Genomic DNA, 15,352 nt, shown 5'->3' with positions numbered 1-15,352 from the left:
TCAATGAATTATTCATGCAATACTTTTTCTTTCTTTCTTTTTCATCCAAGGTTTTACATCGTTATTTCTTTCGAAATTAGAAGAAAAACTACTGGGTGGGTCAGGACAGCTTAAATATATCGAGTTGCATTCATCCGGGGAATATAGAGGGAAAATCGTCTCCAGTGAATAATTTAGGAAATGGTCCTTTTTATTGTGATTCGAGTGGAAAAATTGGATGTGACATTAGTCCGTTATTGTTGATCCTACAAATATGGATCTTTTCCGGTATAACTAGAGATAGATTGGTAACTGTTAGCAATCTGTATATCTCCAATAATCAAGGGATATCTTAAAGCTTTGTATTATAAGAGTGTTTCAATATTATCAAAAAATTGATTTTTTCTCTTTTTTTTCTTTTGCGAAATTAATTTGCGAAACATACTAGAAAAAAAAAGATGATAATAATTGGCCTGCAGAGAATTGAAGTCGTTGCCAAGCATAGTAAGCAAAAGAAACTTAGTAATATAAAATTAATTAGTTATGAGGATTTTTTGCAGGTGTAATTATAAAACACAATAGTTTTATTGAGAATGATTACGGGGGCAACCCTGAAATGCATGCTAAGAGAAAGTAAAACGAAATTTGTAAAGTGTAGATTATATTCTGGTCCTGAGAAGGCATGTTGGTTGTCAGCCCTACTCATGTTAATTTTCGCTCATTTTGTGTTTGACTCGGCTATTTATTGTAACTTCTTTTTGTTTTTGGTTTCAACTATTTACTATTGGTGATTTAAGGTAGTTTTACGCTTGGAAGGTTATTTGACTTAATTTCTGCTCATTTTGGTTCAATGGAGCTCTTTACTTTTCTTTGAAAAATTGTTTTGTGGAAAAGTTTTTTAATAAATTTCTGTTGGTTTTTCATACACAAAGTCTTTTTCATGAAAAAAAAGTTATATCTTTTCGATTTTTTTTTTATGTAAGAATCCACAGTTTGGTTTGCTATTTGTATGTTGGAGACACATTTTCAGCAATTTTAATCCTGGCACAGATATTGTTGTTTAATTTAATTTCATACCTCTTCAAGTTGACCCAAAAATAAAACTTAATACTATCCCCAAAAATATTCTACCTAATGTCTTTGACAACCTGGATACACTTACACTCTTTTGATTTACTTAAATTGTAAGAGCAGAAGTAGTAATAGTAGTAGCCCTGAAAGTTTCAACTAAATACCGCCAGTTGTTTTAGACATAATGCTGAGGTGTCTTATTGGCATCCATACACACAGCTCCTTTTGATTTAGTTTTAAAGTAGTATTTAGCTTAAAGTATAATTGGTCATTTGCATAAGTGAGGGGCGGTTGACATACCCAATATTCTTAGAAACACAGCCACTAGGCTATTCCACTATGCTGAACAAAATGGCTGTCTCAAAATTTTGACTGGACGTGTTTGGAAAATAAAGGGGCTTGGGAGGAGGGCTGTTTAACCGCCAATCTCTTATTTTTAAGTTTTAGTGTCGCTCCTTACTTTCATTTAAAAAAACTTGTTTTTTTTTAATTTCTGGACGTTTTTTAATCAATGCATTTTTTTTTATCTTGGCAGTCCACGCATAAATAATTATACCGAAATTTGCATATTAATTTTTTTGGGCTAAATGGCATTTTTATTGTTTTGATCAGAAGATTTTGAAAAAAAGGAGCGAGAGAGGAGGCCTAGTTGCCCTCTAATTTTTTGATTACTTAAAAAGGCAACTATAACTTTTAATTTTTTACAAACGTTTTCATAAGTAAAAAATATACGTAACTTACGAATTAACTTACGTAGCGAACTTCTTTATTCGTATGTTTTTATTGCGTATATGAGGGGGCTCAACCCTCGTCGATACCTCGCTCTTTACACTAAAGCTTAAATTTTGCCCCAATTCCTTAAAAATAACCCCTGAATCACAAAGGCCGTAGAATAAATAGTTGAAATTACTAAAAATACTTAGCGTAAAGAGCGAGGTATTACAAGGAGGTAAACCCCTCATATGCGTAATAATTTCTGTTTGTTTTAAGTTTTAATGCTGCTCCTCACTTTCAGTAGAAAAAAACTTTTCATATTTATTTTTTCATTGTTTTTTTAAATAATTTTTTTTTAACCACTGAGTCGATACGATCACCCCTGGGGAAAAAAAACAACAAAAAACAAATAAACACGCATCCGTGATTTGTCTTCTGGCAAAAAATGCTAAATTCCACAGAGTTTTGGTTACTATTGAGCCGGGTCGCTCCTTACTACAGTTCGTTACCACAAACTGTTTGATACTGCTCATATGACCCTTTGAAAACCTTTATGCATATACTTTTTCCGTTCAACTGAAATTCCCCCTAAAGACACCTTGAAAGTTTCACCCTGATACCCTTCGCGTCATTGGTTACAGTAACTTTAATGGTAGTATTAATTTTATACACATACTGCCTTCTGGCAAGTTCAGAATCCTCCACGACTTACTATTAAGGGTCTAACTTGATAATGTAAGCTGTTCTAGAGATATTACTTGTTCACCTTTTTGAAAATCTACATGCTCATTGTTCGTTTTTGTTTAGTTCAACATCCCTCTAAATATCCCTTGAAAACTTCATTTAATACTCTTAGCTTGCGAAGTATTGATAGTTGTAGTAACATCAATAGCAATATGCGCATATCAGCTTTTGTTTCTTCAATATCTCCTTCAATACACGGTGAAAGTTTCAAATTAATACCATCAACCGTTTCTGAAGCATTTCTGATACGTCCTATTGACAACCTTTGTGGGCATAATGTTTCGATTTAGTTCCATACAGTTTCAATATTTCCCTAATTTTTTGCCTTAATACCCTTAGTTTTAGTAGCAGCACTAGTAGTACCAGTAGTAACAGCAGTAGCAGTAGAATTAATAGTAGTAGCCTTAGCTTTAGTAGCAGTATTAGTAGTAGAAGTAGTAATAATAGTAGCATTAGTAGTAGTATGAGTAGAAGCAGTTGCATTAGGATGGAAACATTTTTTTTGATTAGTTCGACATCTCCCACAACAAGACCTGTTAAGTTTCAACTTCACAAACCTAACTGTTCCTAAGATATTGCTGTTAAGCCCTTTTGACAACCTGCATACAGGCGGTGGTCGTGATTCAGTTCACTCCCCCCTCTCATATTTCCCTGAAAATTTCGCCTTCACACCCTTAGGAATATTTGTAATAGTAGTCACAGTAGTAGTGTCGGCATTAGTAGTAGTAATATTAATAGTAGTAGCGGTAGTTCTAGTAGCAACAATAGTATTAACGTGTTGCCTTTTGGTCAGTTGAACATCCCTCTCATCAAGCCCTGGAAGTTTCAACTTAATACAATTAGCCATTGCTATGACACTGCTGATATGTCCTTTTGATAACCTGTATATTCATAGACTTCTTGAAATTTCCGTCTTAATGCTCTTAGCCTTACAAGTAGTTGCAATAGAAGCAGTGGTAGAAGTACTAAATGTAGCAGTGATAATAGTATTAGTAGCAGCGTGCACATATTGCCTTTTGGTCAGATGATCTTCCCTTGAAGTATTTTCTAAAAGTCCTGAATCTATACCCAAGTCATTTCTTAAGATAAGCTATTTTGACAACGTGCATGCAAATAGTGTCAATTTAGTTCAAATTTCACCTCAATATCCTAAATGGAGCAGTATGGTAGTAGTAGTAGTAGTAGTAGCGGTAGCAGTCGTAGTAACGGTAGTCGTTGTAGTTGTGGTAGAATGCAAATATCATCTTTTTCATCATCTTCCTTATCATTTCTTGAAAGTTCAAAATGAACATATTCAGTTATTCCTGTGTTACAGCCTTTTGACAATCCTTATACACGTGACGTGTTTTGATTTAGTTCAACACTCCCCTCAACATTCTCTGAAAGGCTCACCTGAATGCCCTTCGACTTTTTGGAAAGTTAAGTTCAATAAGCATGCCTTTCTCAATAACAAATACTATATGTAAACAATGAACGCATTGCCTAACTTACTACCTTTCCCCTGGGGACTGTGGGGAGGCTGACATCCCCAAAGAAATAATTACTGAACCTTTTAACGGTGCTGAACAAAACAGCTCTCTTAAAATTTTGATTGGATGTGTTTTGGTGAGTGATTGGCTTGGGCAGGGGGCTCCATCACTTTTGACTCTTAAAAAGGAACTAGAATTTTACGTTTCCAATCAAATGAGCCTCCTTTAAAGTTTACATGACCACTCCTTCCATAAAACCCTTATATGCCCCCGGGGTATAGCCTACAAGCCTCTAGACTCCGGGGGGTTTTGTCAACCCCAATGCCTTGCTATTTAATTTTTATACTATTTTGAACAAAATGGCCATCTCGAAATTTATATCGCATGCATTTAGATAAAAGAAGATGTGGGGAGGGGGCCAATTTCCCTCCGATCCCTTTGGCTCTTAAAAAGGGTGGTAGAACTTAAAAAGAAGTGCCCTGGTCTGAAAAAATAACAAATAAATAAATAATACATCGTGCCCACATCACTCTTTACTTAGGTTAGGCAGCGCTATTGCACTGCCTATGATTTTCAGTAACTTTCAAGTATTTAGACCTCTTGTTACGAATCCCCGCTCTCCTGAACTATATTTATGCCTAGGCAAGGAGCCTTAACCCAGATATTAAAATAAAATATAATATGAAAAGGAAAAGTAAGGTTATGTGCTAAGCAGTCCTTGTATCTCAAGACGCAAGATCATATTCAAGAGATTCGTTTGAGTCCAGTTTAGCACTTCAAATCCCCCCCCCCCTTTTATGAAATGTAAATTGTTTTTTGAGGAAAGGGATCGTAGACCTAATAAATGAAACAAGGAACCAGCTTTGATGTTTCTCACAGATAGTCGTACATTTGTAGATCACTGGAAAACCTGGAAATAGTTAGACGGACCACGCAATCCTTGAAGTTTCATTGTGTATGAATGTGTGAGTATCCTGAAATCAAACAGTTCGTGGTAACGAACTGTAGTAAGGAGCGACCCGGCTCAATAGTAATCAAAACTCTAAAAAATGGAATTTTGGTACCAATAGCTACATCAAAAGAATCGCATTTTAATGCTGATTTTAAATATATAAGTTTCATCAAGTTTAGTCTTACCCATCAAAAGTTCCTAGCCTGAGAAAATTTGCGTTATTTTAGAAAATAGGGGGAACCACCCCCTAAAAGTCATAGAATCTTAACGAAAATCACGCCATCAGATTCAGCGTATCAGAGAACCCTACTGTAGAAGTTTCAAGCTCCTATCTACAAAAATGTGGAATTTTAAATTTTTGCCAGAAGACAGATCACGGATGCGGTTTTTGTTTGTTTTTTTCCCAGGGATGATCGTATCGACCCAGTTGTCCTAGAATGTTACAAGAGGGCTCATTCTAACGGAAATGAAAAGTTCTAGTGCTCTTTTTAAGTGACCAAAAAAATTGGAGGGTCCCTATGCCCCCTCCCACGCTAATTATTTTCCCAAAGTCAACGGATCAAAATTCTGAGATAGCCATTTTATTCAGCGTAGTCGAAAAACCTTATAACTATGTCTTTGGGGACGACTTACTCCCCCGGTCCCCGTGGGAGGGGTTACAAGTTCAAAACTTTGACCAGTGCTTACGTATAGTAATGGTTATTGGGACGTGTACAGGCGTTTTCAGGAGGATTATTTTGGTTGGAGGCAGGGGTTGAGAAGAGGTGGATATGCTGGGGGAACTTTCCATCGAGGAATTTGTCATGGGGGAAGAAAATTTCCATGAAGGGAGCGCAGGATTTACTAGCATTACTTAAAAAAAACAATGAAAAAATAAATATGGAAAAGTTTTTTTTTCAGCTGGAAGTAAGCAGCAGCATTAAAACTTAAAACGAACAAAAATTATTACCCATATGAGGGGCTCACCTCCTCCTAATACCTCGCTCTTTACGCTAAAGTATTTTTAGTAATTTTAACTATTTATTCTGCAGCTTTTGTGATTCAGGGGTCATTCTTAATGAATTGGGACAAAATTTAAGCTTTAGTGTAAAGAGCGAGGTACTGACGAGGGGGCGAACCCCGTCATATATGTAATACAAACATGAGAATACAAAAGTTCTTTACGTAAGCTAATTTATAAGTTACGTATATCTTTTACTTATAAAAAGATTCGTAAAAAATTAAAAGTTCTAGTTGCCTTTTTAATTAACCGAAAATCGGAGGGCAACTAGGCTTCCTCCCCCGCTCTTTTTTCTCAAAATCATTCGATCAAAATTATGAGAAAGCCATTTAGCCAAAAAAAATAAATATACAAATTTCGTTTTAATTATTCCTCTGCGGAGAGCCAAAATCAAAACATGCATTGATTCAAAAACGTTCAGAAATTAAATAAAAAAAAAAACAATCCTTCCCTAATATTAAATAGAAAAACACACGTTTTTTAAATGAAAATAAGGAGCGACATTAAAACTTAAAACGAACAGAAATTACTCCGTATATGAAAGGGGCTTTTTCTTCTCAACGCCCCGCTCTTTACGCTAAAGTTTTTTACTGTTTTAAAATTTAAAGTTAAGAGAAAGAGTGAAACTTTAGCGTAAAGAGCGGGGCGTTGAGAAGGAAAAGCCCCTTTCATATACGGAGTAATTTTTGTTCGTTTTAAGTTTTAATGTCGCTCCTTACTTTCATTTAAAAAACTTGTGTTTTTCTATTTAATATTAGGGAAGGATTGTGATCTTATTTGATGCCATAACCACTAGTGACGCCATATCCACTTTGCAAAAACCAAGTATTTGGATAGCGTAAAGTTAGAAAACAATTCTTACTTCATAATATGCAGAATAATTGGATATTTGGATAGCGTGAAGTTAGAAAACAATTCTTGTTTCATAATATGCATATTAAGATCTTACAGCCAGATCAAGAACTTGAGTGTGTTCTGAATAACTATCAAGTAGCAGTAAGAAGAGAAGGAAACCGAAGCTTTTACTTCAATTACCGAATACAAGTGAAAATATTTTTTTTGGTGAATAAGTAAACCTTATAACATTAAGCTATTCAAATTCACTGCTAATCGAATTCAAATGTTTCCTGCAAAATCAAAGAAACCACTTATTAACATAAGCGCAGAGTTGTAACTTGTTAGTAACAGAATTCGTCTTTTCAGGAGTTAAAAAAAAAAAAGACTAAGCACTTATGTTGCCGAATACTAGTAAAGATGCTTGTTTTGAAAAATATGTATATTTTAGTAATAACAGTTAAAAGTAGTTTTTTTATAACAAAGTTCTTATTTTTCCTGCGAAACGAAAGTAACTGCCTTTTTATATTAGTACACTGTTATATGTCGGCAAAGAGTTTCCCCTTTTTTGGTACTTCGAAGAGGAAAAGTTTTTGTAATGATATTCCAGAAAAAAGGGCTGCTATCGTGAAACTGGTCTCCCTTGTTCGACAGAAAAAAAAATTCTACCATTGTAGCAGACCACGATAACAGATCCTATTTTCAATGGGGATTTTGACTAAAATCTTCTTTTTTTTTCGGACGAAGTCCGAAAGCTACTTGGAGGTATTTCCCTTGCGTACAACCGTGGAAAAACTGTCTTGAATAATTTGAGTTATAAGGGGAAAGGAGGGAGAGGCATAAACACAATACAACCCCTCCTCCTGCTAATGTACCTTTACTTTTCACATTATTTTCATTTTATTCATGACTTTTCTATGTGTAATATTTTTCGCATATAAGGTTTAATTTTTTTTCAAATTGAACACCAAGTTTCCACATTGACAATATTTTTTTTTTTTTCTTTTGAAGTTGTGATGGACCTGCTCAGCTATATAATTTTTTGTAGTATTAGTGTGTTTTTTAGTATTGGTGCAGAGATGACCTTTTTTTCTTTTTTTTTTCTTTCGTACTCTAAATTATAAATTCAGTAACACTGCTTTGAAAAGAAAAATCATGCGACAATTTTTGGACCTTATGGAGTATTCATAAAAATCATTGGAAACGTAAGGGGCTGGACCAGAAATTTTTTACCCCTCCTTTAATAGCCATGTCCAGCTTCAGTCCACATTACTCTACAAATATCGTAAATCTATTAATCTGATTCAACTTCTTTTCAGTGGTTTGAAGAGAAGACTCAGCAGATCGAAGCTTTGGATGCTCAGCTTCGGAGACTTCAGAGCAGTACTGAAGCTCTTGCGCTGCAACGTAAAGAGTTGGCACAAACAACTTCCACATTTGCTAAAAGTGCTGCGTTATTGTCTACTTGTGAAGAACATGAAAATTTTGCCAAAGCACTGGTTCAACTGTCGGAATTAGAAGAAAAAGTAAAATTTTTCTATCTTGTTGCCTGATTTTCTATTTTGTTTCCTAATTTTAAACCTTCAAAAGACCATTGATTCATTCGCACATTACTGAAACCAAGTATATTTAAAACGTTTGTATATTTAAAATTGGTTCTAATTTCCCCCCCCCCCTCTCCCACAGGGATTTTGACGAAATTACGCCACTGCAAACTTTTCTATCTTGTTTCCTAATTTTGCGAGACAACACAATTGTTTGACCATTAGTTAAAAAAGTCAATACTAATTTTAACCATTAACTAATCAAACAGTTCGTGGTAACGAACTGTAGTAAGGAGCGACCCGGCTCAATAGTAACCAAAACTCTAAAAAATGGAATTTTGATACCAATAGCTATATCAAAAGAATCGCATTTTAATGCTGGTTTTAAATATATAAGTTTCATCAAGTTTAGTCTTACCCATCAAAAGTTACGAGCCTGAGAAAATTTGCGTTATTTTAGAAAATAGGGGGAAACACCCCCTAAAAGTCATAGAATCTTAACGAAAATCACACCATCAGATTCAGCGTATCAGAGAACCCTATTGTAGAAGTTTCGAGCTCCTATCTACAAAAATGTGGAATTTTGCATTTTTGCCAGAAGGCAGATCACGGATGCGTGTTTATTTGTTTTTTTGTTTTTTTGTTTTGTTTTTTTTTTTTTTCCCAGGGGTGATCGTATCGACCCAGTTGTCCTAGAATGTTGCAAGAGGGCTCATTCTAACGGAAATGAAAAGTTCTAGTGCCCTTTTTAAGTGACCAAAAAAATTGGAGGGCACCTAGGCCCCCTCCCACGCTAATTATTTTCCCAAAGTCAACGGATCAAAATTCTGAGATAGCCATTTTATTCAGCATAGTCGAAAAACCTTATAACTATGTCTTTGGGGACGATTTACTCCCCCACAGTCCCCGTGGGAGGGGCAACAAGTTACAAACTTTGACCTCTGCTTACATATAGTAATGGTTATTGGGAAGTATACAGGCGTTTTCAGGAGGATTTTTTTGGTTGGGGGGAGGGGTTGAGAAGAGGGGGATATGCTGGGGGAACTTTCCATCGAGAATTTGTCATGGGAAAAGAAAACTTCCATGAAGGGAGAGCAGGATTTACTAGCATTATTTAAAAAAAAATTAAAAAATAAATGTGAAAAAGCTTTTTCAGCTGGAAGTAAGGAACAGCAATAAAACTTAAAACAAACAGAAATTATTACCCATATAAGGGGCTCACCTCCTTATGATACCTAGCTCTTTAAGCTAAAGTATTTTTAGTAATTTCAACTATTTATTCTACGGCTTTTGTGATTCAGGGGTCATTCTTAATGAATTGGGATAAAATTTAAGCTTTAGTGTAAAGAGCGAGGTACTGACGATGGGGCGAATCCCCTCATATATGTAATAAAAACATGAGAATACAAAAGTTCTTTACGTAAGCTAATTTATAAGCTACGTAAATCTTTTACCAATAAAAGATTCGTAAAAAATTAAAAGTTCTAGTTGCCTTTTTAATTAACCAAAAAATCGGAGGGCAACTAGGCTTTGCCCCCGTTCTTTTTTCTCAAAATCATTCGATCAAAATTATGAGAAAGCCATTTAACCCCCCCCCCCCCAAAAAAAAAATATGCAAATTTCGTTTTGATTATTCCTCTGCGGAGAGCCAAAATCAAAACATGCATTGATTCAAAAACGTTCAGAAATTAAATTAAAAAAAACAAGTTTTTTCAACTGAAAGTAAGGAGTGACATCAAAACTTAAAACGCACAGAAATTACTTCGTATATGAAAGAGGCTGCTTCCTCATCAACGCCCCGCTCTTGACGCTAAAGTTTTTTACTGTTTTAGAAAGAAGAATTGAGAGAAAGAGTCAAACTTTAGCGTAAAGAGCGGGGCGTTGATGAGGAAGCAGCCTCTTTCATATACGAAGTAATTTCTGTGCGTTTTAAGTTTTGATGTCACTCCTTACTTTCAGTTGAAAAAACTTGTTTTTTTTTTAATTTAATCGAGTAAGAAAAAGGATACGCAAATGGTATGGTGAGGTCTGATAAACTTCGAAGTACGAGTGTTTAAAGAAAAAGAAATTAGCAAACATTGTTCAGTTAGTGTTTTTTGAGACGCAGAAAAATGCATACCAAAGTGATTTTGTCCTGGAAGCCTAACACGAATTATCTGGGTTCTCTTTTACTGTTTAGTCGAGATAAGATTTGCTTATGTTCCTTTTTTCTCTTTTTTTCTTTTGATTTCCTTTTGTTTGGTCGGGATTTCCTTTTATTCCTTTTTTGCTTTTGATTTCCTTTTTTTGGTCGGGATTTCCTTTTGTCCCTTTTTTCCTTTTGATTTCCTTTTGTTTGGTGGAGATTTTCGTTTGTTCCCTTTTTTTCATTTTATCTTAGGTACATAGAAAACCAAAGTGATTTGGTCCTGGAAGCCTAATTCGGAATATTTGGGTTCTCTTTTGCTGTTTGGTCGGAGATTTCATTTACTTTTGTTCCTTTTTTCCTTTTTTTTTCCTTTTTTTCTTTTGATTTCCTTTTGTTTGGTCGGGATTTCCTTTTGTTCCTTTTTTCGTGTTGATTTTCTTTTCCTTTTTCGTGTTGATTTTCTTTTGTTTGGTCGGGATTTTCTTTTTTCCTTTTTATTTCCTTTTTGATTTGCTTTTGTTTGGTCAGGATTCCCTTTTGTCCCTCTTCAACGTACAGATATAAGTTCAATGGCTTGCCTTGAATTTTTATGAGAGCTCATGAGCAGGTCAAGAGCACGAGGGCAGTCGTGTGAGAATGTTGGAATATGACTCCTTCATCAGACGAATTCCTTTCCCAGCATGTACGAATGCATTGCAAAAGTAAAATGTCTTCGCATCGGCAAAGCACTAACTTTTTATCCTGTATTTGTTTGGCTTCGACTGAATATGCATTTTGAGCGGGTCTAGGGGTGGATCCCCCTAGAATCTAATCGACTGTTAGGTGTTACCCAGTAGAGTAATTTACTTTCCAGTTACCTGTAAAAGTTTCAAACAATTTCTGTGTTAGCAGTAGAAGACTGGCGCTGGTTACGAGTGCGTGGATTGTCGAGCTGCAGGCAGCACTCAATGAAAAGAAATCTCTCCACAGGCTTGGCAACCAGAAAGACGTCCTCCTTCTGTCATCAAAAGAAAAAAAGGCTTTCACAACCATCATTCCTTTACTTGAACCAAAACACCAGCCATATACAGTTGGCCAATAAAAAGCACGCATTTTCAGTGAGGTCGACTGGTTTGAGGAAGGTATTTTTATCGAGAAAACGAAAATCATAACGTTGCTGACAGTCTGCAATCATAGCATTTGCGTGATAAACAAGCTTCTGAATTATCTCAGGGATTTTGAAGAGGTCCGAAGCCTTCTCAATGGTATGTGGCTTCATTTCTTGAGCAGGGTCTCTAAGGCCAGGCATATGTGGACACTATATTTGATATTCAGCTTTTCGGTGTCGTAGATCCGGCTTAAAAAAAGGTAGATAATACGGCATTGGACTTTACAGTTCCCACCGGCGATGCTGATCTCCGTATCTTGGCCCTTCAGCCCGGAAGTGCAATGGAGGGCTGGGGGCCAACCATCCGGTGCTTTCACACGCCCTTCCTGTTTACATTCCCCAGATTTCTCCAGGTACTCATTTAGAGCTGGGTTGACTCTGGCTGAGCTTACAGACTCACGCCACTGACTTCCGTCCTAAACTTAATAATTAGGTACACTAGGATTCGAACCCTCGCTCTCTCGGACAAAGGATCCTAAATCCAGCGCACCAATCCCCCCGACTAGGACGGCCTTTTTTATCATTAACTGTGTTTCTAAAGCATGCACAAGTCAGTTTAAATAAATAAAGCAGGTATATTGAAACACTTCAAGCTTGGAACACCCCTTGTCGCACCGAGCACCACTTTTTTCTTGAGAGGATCCAACAGCCAAAAAAATATCAACTTAGCTAAAATCTTCGAAGTATGTAAAAAAATTAAATTTTCGTTCGAGGGGGGTTTAACAGTCCCCATTCCCTTGTAGCTTCATACCTATAAGAAATGCAGTGAGCTCTGTCGGTTATCTATTGCAGATCGGATGTTACTGAGGATTCACGGGAGATCGGCTTTCTGAATTGTATATTAATTCTGTAGTGTAAAGTCCGGGCCTATCTCGGGTCTATAAGACCCCGACCGACCAGTTAATGGTTAAAATTGTTAACAGCAGTGGAGGTTTGAAAAGAATAAAGGTCTTGAGCAGAACACGCCTGAAATTCTCAGAACTAGAGGAGAAAATAAGTTCTACCTTATTCCCAAATTTTATGAGACAAATAATTCCTGACCCACTAGCAGGGGATTCAATCAGGGGGGGGGTGTATTTCTCCAACTAGATTTTAAAAACTTACTTTTTTGTAGTTTCATTCAAAATGTTTAAAAAAAAGTTGCCTCTCCCCTTGGTCTTAACAAATATATTTTACCCCCCCCCCTACATTGACCCCACTGCTCATTAATCATCATGCCAACACTAGTGCTCTAAAATATTTGTATCCCTTTATATTCCAATTATTTCAAGAATTGAACCTTCAACAAACACACCGGAAGGAAGCGCTGGCTTAATTTTTGGAGCGGGAGAAAAAACAGCTCTGGATTAAAATGGAAAAAAAAGCTTTCTTCCATCGTAAGCTCTAGGAGGTATTCTAATATAAACAGTATTTTGATTTTAAAGTACTCATTGTCTTTATAAACTGCATATATTTATATTTTTAATACTATATATGAAGATTCAGATGCCAGTGTTTTGAAAACAAGAGACACCAGATCAAGCAATTTCTTAGTAATAAAAAAATGTCATTTAAAATAAGCATTAATTTGACATATTCTGAAGTTTGATTCAAGATGGAGATCATCGAGAGCGCTTGTAGTGTGCTCTAGTTTTGAGACAAAACTAGAACACAGTAGTGATTGAAATCGTGTAAATTTATATTATATCCAAGTGGATAGATAGAATAGTTGTCTTATTAAGCATATAAAAACCATATATTTTCTTAAGTCAGTTGCGTCAGTATTATCAGTTGCGAAGGCAACACGGCTTTTTATGGCACTTGGTATTAACCAAGTGACATATAGCAGTCGCCAATTCTGTCGGTCTGTCTGTCTGTCTGTCGGTCCCGGTTTTGCTACTTTAGGCACTTCCAGGTAAGCTAGGACGATGAAATTTGGCAAGCGTATCAGGGACCGGACCAGATTAAATTAGAAATAGTCGTTTTCCCGATTTGACCATCTGGGGGGGAGTGGGGGCCCGGTTAATTCGAAAAAAATAGAAAAAACGAAGTATTTTTAACTTATCAGTGGGTGATTGGATCTTAATGAAATTTGATGTTTGGAATGATATTGTGTCTCAGAATTCTTATTTTAAATCCCGACCGGATCTGATGACATTGGAGGGAGTTGGGGGGGGGGGAACCTAAAGTCCCGGTTTTGCTACTTTAGGCACTTCCAGGTAAGCTAGGACGATGAAATTCGGCAAGCGTATCAGGGACCGGACCAGATTAAATTAGATATAGTCGTTTTCCTGCTTTGACCATCTGGGGGGGGGGAGTGGGGGTCGGTTAATTCGGAAAAAATATAAAAAAATGAAGTGTTTTTAACTTATGAGCGGGTGATTGGATCTTAATGAAATTTGATGTTTGGAATGATATTGTGTCTCAGAGCTCTTATTTTAAATCCCGACTGGGTCTGATGACATTGGGGGGAGCTGGAGGGGGGGAAACCTAAAATCTTGGAAAACACTTTGAGTGGAGGGGTCGGGATGAAACTTGATGGGAAAAATAAGCGCAAGTCCCAGATACATGATTGACATAATCGGAACTGATTTGCTCTCTTTGGGGTAGTTGCGGGGGGGGGGGGAGTAATTCTTAAAAATTAGAAAAATGAGGTATTTTCAACTTACGAACGGGTGATCGGATCTCAATGAAATTTGATGTTTAGAAGGATATCGTGTCTTAGAGCTCTTATTTTAAATCCTGACCGGATCTGGTGATGGGGGCGGGGAGTTGGGAGGGGGAAACCTAAAACTTGGAAAACACTTAGAGTGGAGGGATCGGGATGAAACATGGTGGGAAAAATAAACACAAGTCCTAGATAGATAATTGACATAAATGGAACGGATCCGCTCTCTTTTGGGTAGTTGGGGGGGGGGGGGTATTTCTGAAAAAAAAATGAGGCATTTTTAACTTACGAACGGGTGATTGGATCTCAATGAAATTTGATATTTAGAAGAATATCGTGGCTCAGAGCTCTTATTTTAAACCCGACTGGATCTGGTGACATTGGGGGGGGGGGAGTTGGGAGGGAGAAACCTAAAAATTGGAAAACACTTAGAGTGGAGGGATCTGGATGAAACTTGGTGGAAAAAAAACACGAGTCCTAGATACATGATTGACATAACCAGAACGGATCCGCTCTCTTTGGGGTAGTTGGGGGGGGGGTTAATTCTGAAAAATTAGAAAAAATGAGGTATTTTTAACTTACGAACGGGTGATTGGATCTCCATGAAATTTGATTTTTAGAAGGATATCGTGTCTCAAAGCTCTTATTTTAAAAGCTGACCGGATCTGGTGACATTGGGGGAAATTTTGGGGTGGGGAAACCTAAAATGATGGGAAACGCTTAGATTGGAGGGATTGGGATGAAACTTGGTCGGAAAAATAAGCAGAAGTCTTGCATACGTGATGTACATAATTGGAACGGATCCGCTCAATTGCGGGGGTGGGGGGGGGGATAATTCTGAAAAAATAAGAAAAATGACGTATTTTTAACTTACGAAGGAGTGATCGGATCTTCATGAAACTTTATATTTAGAAGGACCTCGTAACTCCGATATCTTATTTTAAATCTCAGCCGGATCAAGCGTAATTAGGGGGGGGGGGCAGTTGGGGGGACCGGAAATCTTAGAAAATACTTAAAGCAGTGAGATCAGGATGAAACTGGATGGGAAGAATAGAAACCTGTCTAAGATACGTGACTGACATAACTGGACCGGATCTGCTCTCTTTGGTGGAATTGGGGGGGG

General features: G+C 36.8%; 1 protein-coding gene across 1 annotated transcript in view; it reads left to right on the top strand.

Moving 5' to 3' along the window:
* LOC136031477 (sorting nexin-2-like) overlaps positions 1–15,352 on the top strand; it is a 102,288-nt gene that overhangs the window by 38,108 nt on the left and 48,828 nt on the right. Inside the window, exon 6 of the mRNA XM_065711109.1 lies at positions 8,083–8,289. Within this exon, the coding sequence (XP_065567181.1) occupies positions 8,083–8,289 (207 nt within the window). The remainder of the gene's footprint in view (positions 1–8,082; positions 8,290–15,352) is intronic.

This window comes from Artemia franciscana, chromosome 9 (assembly GCF_032884065.1).
Source record: "Artemia franciscana chromosome 9, ASM3288406v1, whole genome shotgun sequence".
NCBI classification, from domain to species: domain Eukaryota; kingdom Metazoa; phylum Arthropoda; class Branchiopoda; order Anostraca; family Artemiidae; genus Artemia; species Artemia franciscana.
The sequence above is the reverse complement of the archived record's forward strand: the minus strand, read 5'-3'. Positions and strand labels throughout refer to the sequence as shown.